We start from the raw sequence: 12,973 nt of genomic DNA, 5'->3' as shown, positions 1-12,973 counted from the left end.
GATTCCTTAAAAAATTCCGTTCGTTTTTTTGAGAATTTCTCCGAAAATTTTTCCTTTTGAAATTGTTTCAGCAATTATTTCATGAATCGCTGGAAAGAAAATCTTCTAGATATCCACAAGGACTACATTCAAAATTTGCCTAAGGAATTTCTTCAGAACTTCTTCCAGCAATTCATTTAAAACATTCTCCGGGAATTCTTCCGGAACTTCCTGCAGGAATTTCTTCGAAAATGCCTTCATCTTCCCGAAAGTCTTTTAGTGTTTGTTGTTTTTTGGGTTTTTTTTTCAAATTCAATAAGTAACTACATCGCAAACAACTTCATTTTTAATAAATTTCAAAGGATTTTCTAGAAGATCTCCCGAAATAAAAAACTTGGAGAAATCTCCGCAGGAAATCTCGGAGGTTTTTCGAATAATCTTTTAAAGAAGTCCCTGGAGGAATATCCGAAGGAATTCCGGGCGGTATTTTCTTGATTATTTAAGAAATAAAGTTCTAGAGGATTTTCCGAATACAAAAATGTAGGCGTTATTTAAAACATTTGTGTTGGGTTAATGCAGAAATTTCCAAATAAATTTTTGAAGGCAATCCCAAATGGATTTTCGAAAATAATTCCTAAACTAACTTTTGAGTTTTTGAAGGTAAAATACTTCCATGAAGAATTCCTAAAAGAATTTCTAGAGGGATCGAAAAAGGTATTTTTGAAGGATTTCATGATGGAATTTCCGAAGGAATTCTCAAAGGGAATTACGAGGAAATTCCTAATAAAATTTCAGAAAAAATGCCAACTGGTATTTCTAAAGTAATTCCTTAGTTTCTTCAAGAATTCCTTTGGAATTTTTCCCAGTAATTTATTCTCAATTTCCTCCAGAGATTCCTTTGAAGATTCGTCCAGGATTCCCTAGAACAGCGGATCTCAACCTTTTTCTTGAAAGGTACCCCTTCAAACAAACCCCTAGCGTATTTCATAAGATATATTAAAAATGAACACTTGGGTTCCCACAAGACTTGCTAGGGACCTTCGAGTCTCTAGAAGAGAGTCTTTTGAGCCTCTTGAAAGGAGACTTCGCAGCATTTTGAAAGGATCTTGAAGGAAGGCCTTATGAAAAAAAATCCGAGCGACTTGAAAGGAAGCTTCTGAGCCTCTTGAAAGGAGGCTTCCAAGCCCCTTGAAAGAAGAATTCCTGAAAAATTCTTGAAACGAAGTTTCCTAGCATCTTGAACGGAGACTTCTAAACGTCTTGAACTGCCGAGCAGGAGGTTTCCGAGCCTATTTGTAGGAGGCTTCCAAGCCTATTGGCAGGAAACTTTCAAGCTTTTCGAAAAGAGGCTTACGAGCTGCTTCGGAAGGAGCCTATTGAAAGGAGGCTTCCAAGCTTCTTGCAACGAAACTACTGAGCTTTTCGGAAAAAGGCCTTCATGTCTCTCAACTGGATGCTTCCGAACCTTTAGATTCTTGATTTTAGTTTTGAAGCATATTATTCAATATTTTGTCTCGATCAGGTAGATTATATTGAAGATTTAAATTTGATCATTCGACGTTTTGCCTTTTTTTTTTTTTTGGAACAAGAAATTTTCAAACTTTAAGTTTTTACTGGAATTGTAATGCATTCGCCATTACGCATTTTCGTTCGAGGCCAGCGAAGGTACCCCCCCGGGGTACATGTACCCCAGGTTGAGAACCGCTGCCCTAGAAAATTGCCTCAAAAAGTTCTACAAAAACTTCTTCTGAAACGAATTCCAGAAAGTTCTTCAGAAATTCTTTCGGATATTCCTTAAAATTTTCATCAGAAATTACGTCAGATTTTCCTCCACGTATTCCTTTGTTAAAAAGAACCTTAGAAAATTCGTTAAGTTTCGTTCTTTCGGAAATTCTGTTGAAAATTTCGTAGGAAATTGCTTAAGGAATTGCTTCATAAAATCCTTCAGGAATTCTTTCGTAATTGGGTTGTTTAGCAAAGAAAAATATGATTTTTTACAGTTTAAAATAAAGAGCATGCTTTGCTGATCTCCAACATATTTTTATTTTGTTTAAGAACCTTTTATTTACATTTTTATACAGCAAACAATAAGAAATCGATAGAATGACACCAACATTCAGTTGGCCCATGCAGCATAAGAACAAATTTTGAATCCCATATAAATTTAAAATGAAAATTAAAAATAGTTCCGGGGCTCAAAAAAATCTGAAAAATTGGGGTTAGGCTCAGTTTGTAACGATGTTACAATATTATTAGCTATCAAAAAAAAATCTTAATGAATAATCACGAAAAAAAAAGAAAATTGAATTCAAATATACTGGACAAATGAAACAAGTCCCCTCGTATTCTTTGGTAGCGAATAGCTGTGAGCTATAAAAAAATTCATGCAGTTTCATAGGAGCTCACAAGCAACCAATGAAAAACCAACACGTCGCCGCGTCCGATTAACAAAAGATTCCTTCCAAAAATCAGGAGGTAGAGAAATGAAATGCTAGCATCGATCTCAGTCCGGTTTAGCCATTCTTACAGAAAGCTGTGGTCGGTGTGATTAGAAAACCTATAGAAGCGATTGTGAACAAAGGAAAGAATTGTAAGCGAGCACGTGAAGTAGTCACTAAGTTGTAAAGTGAGTGAAAAACAATTAAAATCAAAATTGTAACTCTAACTTAATAAGTTCCTTAACTAGGGTCGTCGCTCGCAGTATTCCGTTAGGAAAATATACTATTTTCGGTTATATGAACGATTAAAAAACCGTTAATCAGGTAATTGAGTTATTCGCCTATCATATAACAAGTTACATTGTATAACGAATTGTATTCTACGTTTGAAGATTCCTTCAAACGAAGGTCGCCGGGTCGGGCTTAAGCCCTAGAACGCCCTCCGGCAAGAACACCGACACACCAACCGGAGAGAACTACAGGGGCGCAATCCCGTCATATAATAGCGCCCGGGTCCAACATCGTGAAATCCAACCTCGAAATAGTTCCCGTGATATAGATCGGTCTGAAACCCGTCCATTTGTCATCCGGACACTAGACCAGGAGCGAACAAGCAGTGAGAAGTATTTCCCCGTTATCGCTACCACCGGCGGATAATTTCCACTCCAGGTGAGACCAAAGCACACGAGGTGATTTCCCATCGACCCCATCAAGCTGGTTGTCGTACAGTATCACGGCCAAGTACGGTAATTCAGGCCGAGAAAACCACCCGCTGCCAGCATACACCTAGTGGGGTGGAAAAGCGTGCCAAGAAGCTTTTGGCGTTAAATTCATCGGGTCGCATCGTACCGGTACGCAACGTCATCGTCAGCATCTTCCCAGCCGCCCGTTTCTTCGATCGTATGACGTCACACTGCAACCTAAGACCAGGTGATGTACTAGATTAAGAGTCTAATAGGAATAAATGCCTTATGCAAGATCGAAGTACTAGTATACTAGGTAGGCTGACCATACGTACCGTATTTAACGGGACAGTCCCGTTTTTTAGACCTTATTGTGCTGTCCCGTCGTAATCTAGAAAATCCTCCATTTGTCCCGTTTTTTCATTGATTTTTCCAAACTGCTCCAAAATAATATTCAAATAAATTAAATATTTTGATCAGGAATCTCAAACCAAATACAGAAGCCTATCTATGCCGTTATGTATTTAGCATGGATCGACTTTTCTTAGGATTTTTAACAGTTAATGACAACATACAGTTTCATTTCAATAACTTTTTTCTGCTTAGCGCAGGGACAGACATTCTAATTTCCATATTAAGTTCATTTTCATTTCCATATTAAGTTCATTTTTGCGAAGTAGGCTAAATATTCTTTTTTTTTTTTAAATCTGCTTTACCACATATTTTTCAATCGTTTGATTCTTTTCGAAACATTAAGAATCATTCAAAATCTTTCTGCATAATTCTGAATGTTTCAAAATTATTTACTGTAAAAGAACGACGACATAAAAAATAATTTATAAATTAGCTGAACAAAATCGAGTTTACGGCAGTTTCAAACCGAGCTGTAAACCAGCTGCTTCTGCTCTTTCTGCTTATCTCTCCAATGCCCAGACCGGCTTTAAGGCTAATTTACAGTGCGGAAAACGTTTCACGTGATTTGGTCCTCCATGCATTTTTAAAAGGGCGGGATTCACGGGATTTGGGCACAGAAACCGAAATTCTTTGAAAATACATGAGGGACCAAATCTCTTGACACGTTTTCCGAACTGTAAACCAGCCTTTAGGCAGGGTACTTTAACTATTTTTTTGTTATTTTCAATTGTTTAGATTTGGAAAAGTTTTTGATATTGGTCAGTAATAAAATTCTTAACGCATGTTTAAGAGTGGATTAAAATAAAATTTCAAAATTCCTCATCTGTTTTTTTATATTTAAAAAAATGCGTAATTTTTTGTTCCTTTGTGCTTTTGTCCGCGTCCCTTTGAATAGTAAAATTGTGATTTAGTATTTTTCTATAACTAACTTAATGCAATAGAAGGTTATGTTGATGAATGATTCACTCTACACACTTAATTTTTTTTACCGGGATCTCAACATCAGGGTAGCAATATTTCACAGTCAATGCAGTGAAAAACATGGATCTCAGTATAATCTGCAGTCGCCTTCATCGCCGCCGTGGATAGTGCGACTGGGTGCAGCCAAAAAATAATTTCCCACACCGACCATTCAATTTCGCATTCAGCCACTCACAAGTCGCTCTGACAGTGGCCCATTTAAATACGTGTTGATTTTTTTTTTTCAACTTGCTGGGTGAATGTGTACATTTTGCTGTGGTAAATTTTATCTTCGCGGCGAAGTGGGTGATATGAGTACTGTTGTTTACTTTTCTGCCTCTCCGGAAATGTGAGATCGATTTCAAAGCAGGAATAAAATTTAAAAAAAAATGATATAAAAAACATCACCTTCATCCGAATATTTACAACCCTGCTCAGTATAATGTTCAACTTTTACCGAGATTCGCACAGGCGTGGCCCAGTAAACCTTTTTTTTCCTGAGATTTCTGTCTAAGTTGCTGAAAATCAGCAATCAGTTTGCCGAAAATCAGCTAACAAACGTCATTTTTGCCGGGATATCAGTTTTTCATGCTGCAGAAATAAAAACTGTGTGTAAATTTTTCTCTAACTTCTGACACGGAAAATGAAGCCCATAAATATCCCATTGATATATCCCGTTTTGTAAGTGCGTTTGTCCCGTTTTATTACCGAAATGATCTGGTCAGCCTAATACTAGGAGAAGGGTTGAATAAATTCAGGCGAAAAAGCAACTAGTAGTGGCTAAATAAACTGGTTCCTGTTATCATTTTAAATTTATTTCGGTCGTTAAATTTTTATTCTATGAATTCCTAGCAATAATTTCGGAAAGTGTTGGTTCTTTAATGGGTTGTTAGTGGCTTGTGTGTTTCGGAAGTGAACCTATCAGAGTCTCATCGGGCATTTGTTACATCGCGGCTTTGCGGCAGCTTCGCTGCCTGGCGCGGAAGCAAAGTTAGTTTAGTGAGCTTCCCCGCTTGTTTCAAGTTTTCCCTGCAGATTCAGAATATGTAAAAACATTGTTACCCCTAAACAACCCAATTCCCTTGGAAATTCTTTCGGATATAGGGGGAAAGACGGCTTTGGCAGGTTTTGTTCTATTATTGGCAGGGGTTTTGTCAACCAAATTTTATGAAATTTGGCCACAATATTCTTTGATATGCAAAGAATGTTTAGGCCAAATTTGAGCCTAGTCAGTCATAAAAAACCCCTGCCAATAATAGAACAAAACCTGCCAAAGCCGTCATTCCCCCTACCTTCCGAAAATCATTCGTAAATTTCGACAGAAAATATTTTAGAATTCCTCTAAACATTCCTTCAGAATTTCATTCACAGATTCCATCGGAAATATGGAAATGGAAATATAGTCTTTAAAAGTTTGCTTTGGAATTTATTCGGAAGTTAATACGGAGGATTATTTTATGAATTCCTTCGGATTTAAAAAAAAACGTTCGATTTTTTTTAGAAATTCCCCTAGAGGTTCCTTAGAAAGTTTTTTGACAACTTATCTTCAAATTCCCATAGGAATTCTTTCAGAGCTACTACGGGTAATCCTTTGAAAATTCTTCGGTAGCTTTAGGAAGAAGTTCTTGGACATTTTCCTCAAGGGTTCTTTCTAAAATTACGTAACGCTAAATTTGGACCACCACCCTCTCCCTCGTAACACTTTTTGTATGGAAGGTTCATTTTTTTGTATGGATCGTAACGCTCGGCTTGACCCCCTCCCTCCCCATTCAACGTTACGTAATTTGTGAAAGGCCCCCAATAATTCCGTCACAACATTCTCCATTTCTTTTGATTTTTTCGGGAATGTCTTCGGAAATTGCTTTTGGAAACCATTCGGAAATTCTTCTAGGAATTCCCTAGAACATTTTTTTGAAATTTACTGATTTTTCTGCGGGAATTCCTTCGGTTCCCTAATGTGAACTAGTTTTGAAGTCGGTGGTACCGGGCAAAATTATAAAATATCTATAACTGCCTGCGTGCCCAAAAAAAAATCCTTCAGGAACTCCACCAAGAACTTTTTTGGCATATTTTACCATCTTTTGAAGAAAATATTCAATTTATTCGGTCATCGTGCCCCAGTCTTACTCAGCCGAGCTCATTTAAGTTATGTTGATCATCTATTGAGATTTGTGCATACATGAACGCGATGTGGGGAGTAAACTGTCCATTGTAGTTGTCATTAGTGGATTCCATCATGAATGTCGTTCCAGGATCCAAGGGTCACAGGAGGTGAACGAAGTAGCACTGCAAATTATCTAAATATACTAGATATGCAGCCGCTCAAACCATGCCCAATTGTATGTGTAACTCAAAGAATAATAGTTAGTTATTTTTTCTGAAATTTAGATATATTGAGAAGTAAATCGACTGAAGTTTACCAAAATCCTGAATTGGAAAAACTTTTGGAAAAAATATTAACAAATTAGTTCTATGACACCGAAGTCTAATTCTCAATACTGCTCAAGGGTTACGAAAAGTGAAGCAGGATTCGTTGTTAAATTTTGATTAATCAAAATCAGAGAATAATGAAATAGTTTTAATTTAAATAACATTTTAGATCAGGTACTTATTAGTGTCGCTGGTAATTTACTATGGAATGTGCTATTTGATGATCGGCAAAAATAGAATATTACAATTTTATTCTTCGATTTTTATACGGGCGATTCGTACCGTGCGAATCAAAACCGCGTGAATTCAAAAATCCGCGTTTAAATTGATTTTTTTAGCCATTGATTTTTTCATACACGCCGGTTCACACCGCCGATAAAATCCAACGGCGCGCCGCCGTGACGCCGCCGCCGATTACATGACCGGCGCATAGGTCTAATCTTAACCTCTTATTCGAAAGATAATGAGTAGATCTTGAACTTGAAATATTTGCTAGAATACATTATACATATTGCAAATGTACTAGGCTACGTCGGTTGACGAAATAAATAAATAAATAAAGATTGTCCATTCTTATTAGAAAGTGTGCAATTCATCATTGCTCTTAACAATCAACCATCATGTTTGCATTGCTTACACTCGCGGCTCACTAGAATTGACTGACTGTAAAAGTGTATCTCGTACGATGGCTGCTGTGATCTGTCATCTGACTGAAGAGCATATGTAGGAATATTAGGTTTGTTCATGTTTATAGGCCTGTCCAATGCTACACATTTCCCTTTTTCTCTAAAAAAAAATGGCCGGCATCTTATACGTAAAGGAAAAAAACAATTCCGACATATAAAATACAATGGGATTACTCTTCCACTATGATACAAGGCCATATTGCATCAAATAATCACTTCCGGCAGTAATCGCAAAACACTTTGGTTATACCATTAAGAGTGCCAAACCTAAATATGAAAAACCACGCTCATACAAATCATCACTACTACTACTTCCACCTCTACTTTGAGCATACGTCTATTGAACTGTGTATCTGTATATGTCAAACAACCAGCAACATGAAACCAGAAACCGTAACCGGACCGGTATCGATAAACAGCTTTGTATCGATAAACAGCTTTTTAATAGTGGGGCATATATATTCTCAACGAAATCAAACTTTTTGAACACTTTTGACCTTCTGGATTTACAATAAAACCATTTTTCGTGCGGGCATCCCACCAACGCAGTGGAAGAAACTCTTAAATGCGGGCGTCCCACCACGCAGAATTGTGATCATTACGATCCACAATAACACCATTCTTCTTGCGGGTGATCTTTACGATCCACAATAACACCATTTCGCTTGCGGGCGTCCCATCAACGCGGATGAATTGCGGGTGTCCCACTACGCAGAGTTGTGATCATTTTAATTCACAATAACACAGTTATTCATGCGGGCGTCTCACCAATGCAGAGGAAGCAACTACTGAATGTGGGCGTCCCACAACGCAGAATTATGATTGTTACGATCCACAATAAGACCATTTTTCTTGCGGGCGTCCCACCAACGCAGAAGAAAAATTTATTGATTGCGGGCGTCCCACCACGCAGAATTGTGATCTTTCCTATCCACAATAGCACCATTCTCCTTGTGGGCGTCTTTTCACGCAGAACTGTGGTCCATCCACAGCTACGCCAATCAAACTCTTTTTGTTGAATTTTTACATAGCATCCACATATTTCTCTATATGATAGATCAAAAACATTCAAAAACAACTCCATTTTTTTTCGAGTCTTAACAACATTAGCCATGAACAATATTCACCTAATCGAAATATTGTTAATCGATTGCAATTATTGTAATTCACGCGGTGTTGTAGGAATTTTCTTTTATAGCATTATTCCATTTCACTAAACTAACGGGTGGCCACTAAATAGAGGGAATGAAAAGAATGGCTCGGGAAGAAAACCACAAAGGAGTACAGTTCAATCTGATACACGTTATATAAAGAGTTGGCCTTTGTATTTAAACTTAGAATAATGAATAATAGCATGTGGTCCGTGGTCCGCATTGTGGTGTAGTTTAATCTTGCAGGTATCACATGACCTATGGACGGCGTCCATCTCCGGATGATGCTTATGATCCCATTGATAAGCTACTTCGTGTCTTTGGCCTTCCAATCTCCTTTGAATACAATGGAGCTCGGTCTACTGATAATCCTTTAACAGTTTTCGAATCATTTTTACGTTCAAAATGGCTTTCCTTGTACTTTTCCCACGATCTTTGTTCGTTTGAAAATCATCCTTTTTGTTTTGACAGCATGTTTAAAACAACTGAACATGTTGGAGTAGAAGTGTGTGGACGACAATTTTTTGAATATTCTAAGGATTCATTTACATAAGGAAATATTTCTCTGAAAAAAATAATGTTCTCATAGAAAAGTATTGAAGTATTGAAATTCCCGTTTTTAAGTGACCACCCGTAAAGATACAAGGAACAATGCGACTGCGTTTTTTGATAAATAAAGCTATTGTAAGCCAGAAGAAGACTCTGAAACATTTTGTTTGAAGATGACATCACTGAAATTATAACACATAGGAGAAATATTGCATTGTACTGTATGTGAATTCATCTCCAAGATGAGTTGAAATAAACAATGAAATAAAGCACCAATTACATCGATTTTTTTGCTATCGCCAGCGTGCACTTCTAAAAAAAATCACAAAAATAATAATAAACCAACTAAATTTCTTTTTATTTCTATGGTTACAGTTACTCTAGTTTAAAAAATTGAAACTTTTAAACTGTTAATTATGGAACAACCGTTTCTCATCCGTGAATTGTAGAGTTTCAGACTGCTTACTGAAAATCATTCCTATATCCGTTAATTCACTTTTTTTAATTACACCAAACATTTTTTCCGTGTGTATCGGTAATCACACTTCTATTGAGAAAATCTAAACCCTAACTGGATCATGTTGCCTTAGCTGACAACAAAAGGAAACAGGGCAGCTTGTTCGGAACTTAATTATTCAACTTATTATCTTGCGCACGTCATACACTTGATATAACAACCGTAAATCAAATCCTGATCGGATCCAATAAACTGCTCCGTTTAACAAATCAAAAGAAAGTCTAACAGAAACTACTATATTTGACACCGGGAACTGAATAGGTGGCCAATTGGTCTACCCATTGGTCATACCCGTTTATTCCATGATAACAAAGCTTCGGAGTTATCGACCGGTAGTTCTCTACGGACACGAAACCTAAAAGATACTCGTGGAGGATCAACGTGCACTGGGAGTTTTCAAAAGGAAAGTGCTGCGTACCATCTATGGTGGGGTGCAGATGGCGGACGGTACGTGGAGGAGGCGAATGAACCACGAGTTGCATCAGCTGTTGGGAGAACCATCCACTGTTAACGCCGCAAAAATCCGACGACTGCCGTGGGCTGGACACGTAGCCAGAATGTCGGACAGTAATCCAGTGAAAATGGTTTTCGACAACGATCCGACGAGAGCAAGGTGGATCGATCAGGTGGAGGACGATTTGCGGACCCTCCGCAGACTGCGTGATTGGCAACGTGCAGCCATGGACCGTGCTGAATGGAGAAGACCTCTATACACTGCACAGACCACTCCGACCTTTGTCTGGTACTGTTTACTATTATAACATTCTATTAAACAAAATGCTATCGAAGTCAATATAGGGACACGGCAGGTATTTCCGTCCATCGTCGTAGGGGCTAAAACCAACGAAAGCAACGTACTTTTGCTAGAACTCCACTATAGCAGAACGTTTCTCCTGAGCTTACGATTTGGTACGTATGAGTTTTACAAAAAAGCGTCTCTTTTATTGGTTTTCGAGACTATGACGAACAGACGAAAATACCTGCCGTGTCCCTACATGCCTTTTCCCACTGAAAGTCGATGAATCGCCTACACCTTCTAAAAACTCTCAAATAGTTTCCGGATTTTTAGTTGAAGGCTTTGCAGACTTCCCTTGAATTTCGAATAAATTCTATTCAACGGCGCTTCCGAAATTTTGTTTAATAAACATTTTCTTCTAAAAATTTTGGCCATAGGGTTTTAACCCATGTTGTAATACACAGGAAATTGGAAAAATGGATTAAATCTTCAATATATACAAGACCTGTGATTGAAATTAAATTTAAAATCATCAAATCTTCTTCGCATAGTTTGATGTTGGCATGAAATAAACCTGAAGGTGTTTTGCTAGTTTGTATAAAGTTGAATGTTTTGAAAGAGGGGGACATCTCCAAGCACACAGCAATCTCTAAGTCAACTAATACTTACCGCGATTATCATAGTGAAAATATTGTGAATAATATCCGTTTCACTGAATGAACTGTCCAGCTTCAGCAACTGGTCCACAAAAATCCGCGGTTTTCCGTCGGTATCGTTCAACTTCTCGCTGGATTCAGAAGATTTCTGTCTTTTCTCAGATAATAGCTAAAAATGTGAGCTCAATGTTTAAGTGAATAATCCCTAAAACACCCTTATTTTGGAACCCACTTGTCGGACAACGTTGTTGCAATACTTCAAAGATTCTGTTTCCTTTTTCGATCTCTGAGTCAGTTGAAATATAGGCTCATAATGTAGATGGATGTTCAAAAACCGACTTGAAGCTATATTGAAAAATCTAAGACAAAGACCAATTTAAAATCAAGTCACATTGCTGAATAGGGTTACGGATGGTATTCCCGACAAGGTTTCTCAAAAATCAAATACAGAAACATTATTTTGCCAAGACTCCTACGTAATCAAATGTGCTCACTTAAAAATTTTATTATGAAGCTAGTTGGTATTGAATTTAAAAATGCATTTACGACTTTAGAAGGGTAAGGCGAAGCGCAATAGCCTGCCGGGAATATCTGCCTGAAACCCTACATTGTAGCACAGAAATTTGGAAATTCACTGCGTTTTTAATTTACCTCTTAATATGTCGAATAAGGCAATCACTTTCAGTCGGCGGTAAACATCCACTCCCCAAGCTCGTTTCAAAAACCATTTCTAGCGTGCACCTCGCTGTAAAAGGCATCACATCAAATGTTTCACCGTCGCTGAATCGATTCAAATCACTGACCATCCTATGACAGCACTTCTCGAATATCGGAATAAAACTGTGAAGTATCTTCAAATTGAACGAAGAATTCAACGCTTTCCGGTGCCGTTTCCACAGCTCCGCTGTTTCGACGAGAACAGAAAATCAAACAGCATCAGTGGGCTTCACAAAAATCCTGCTCAAAACCATACCTTCAGCGAACAGCAAACCTTTCTTGATCCTTATGAATTGGTAGAAGAAGGGCTTCTGCAAACAATCCGGATGTGTCAGAACAATTTGCACCAGATCTGGATGCGAAACTCCTATGAACACCACTGGACCGAGCCATAGTTTCCACAATCGATGCGGTAGCGAGAACGATTCTACAACTCGGCTGAATTTGTACACATCCGAGGCCCACAGCAGACGCCACAATAATTTCACCACCGACTCACCAGCACGTGTCACGGTTGGTAGTTTTTCCGCGAATTCATACTTGGTTTGCACAGTGTGCACAAAGTTCACGATTACAAGAAGCAGGATAAGCAGACAAACGAATAACGTGAGCAGTGTTAGCAACATCCTGCTGATTCAACTCAAGCTGAAGTGTGCGGTTTGTGATATTATACTCACTATTATAAGACAATACCACAGTCATATAATTATGATAAAATTGCGAAATCAATTGAAATTATCCTACCAATGGGCGCCGAGTAGCGTGCGGCCATGCATGATATGTGTAATCGTATTCAGTTATCAACACAACAAGTTGCAAAATGCAACCTTCTCTCCGAATTAGTCAATCGTAAATTATAACATCAGCTGGAATACAAAAATAGCAATAAAAATTATTTCCAGATTATCGAATTACCCCTTTTTACATTTTTCTAATATTAATAAAACAAAATTTGATGTTTAATATCAAACACGCTCTGTTTGAGAAATATCATTTATTCTTGTATAAAACTGACGTCCTTTGACTGCAAGGGACGAATTGTAATATTTAATCGTTA

The 12,973-nt window shown here is 37.8% G+C and overlaps 1 protein-coding gene and 1 long non-coding RNA gene across 2 annotated transcripts in view; one reads left to right on the top strand and one right to left on the bottom strand.

The window, feature by feature from the left end:
- LOC134221876 (uncharacterized) overlaps positions 1–12,973 on the bottom strand; it is a 47,992-nt gene that overhangs the window by 2,620 nt on the left and 32,399 nt on the right. The window contains exons 7-10 of the mRNA XM_062701046.1: positions 12,173–12,543; positions 11,851–12,103; positions 11,432–11,558; positions 11,213–11,368 (exon numbers count right to left, since the gene is read on the bottom strand). Of these exons, the coding sequence (XP_062557030.1) occupies positions 11,213–11,368; positions 11,432–11,558; positions 11,851–12,103; positions 12,173–12,543 (907 nt within the window). The remainder of the gene's footprint in view (positions 1–11,212; positions 11,369–11,431; positions 11,559–11,850; positions 12,104–12,172; positions 12,544–12,973) is intronic.
- LOC134224463 (uncharacterized) lies at positions 2,314–3,402 on the top strand. Its single transcript, XR_009982947.1, has 3 exons — positions 2,314–2,605; positions 2,666–2,741; positions 2,810–3,402. It is a non-coding gene; the product is annotated as an uncharacterized LOC134224463 (long non-coding RNA).

This window comes from Armigeres subalbatus, chromosome 3 (assembly GCF_024139115.2).
Source record: "Armigeres subalbatus isolate Guangzhou_Male chromosome 3, GZ_Asu_2, whole genome shotgun sequence".
Lineage (NCBI taxonomy): Eukaryota > Metazoa > Arthropoda > Insecta > Diptera > Culicidae > Armigeres > Armigeres subalbatus.
The sequence above is the reverse complement of the archived record's forward strand: the minus strand, read 5'-3'. Positions and strand labels throughout refer to the sequence as shown.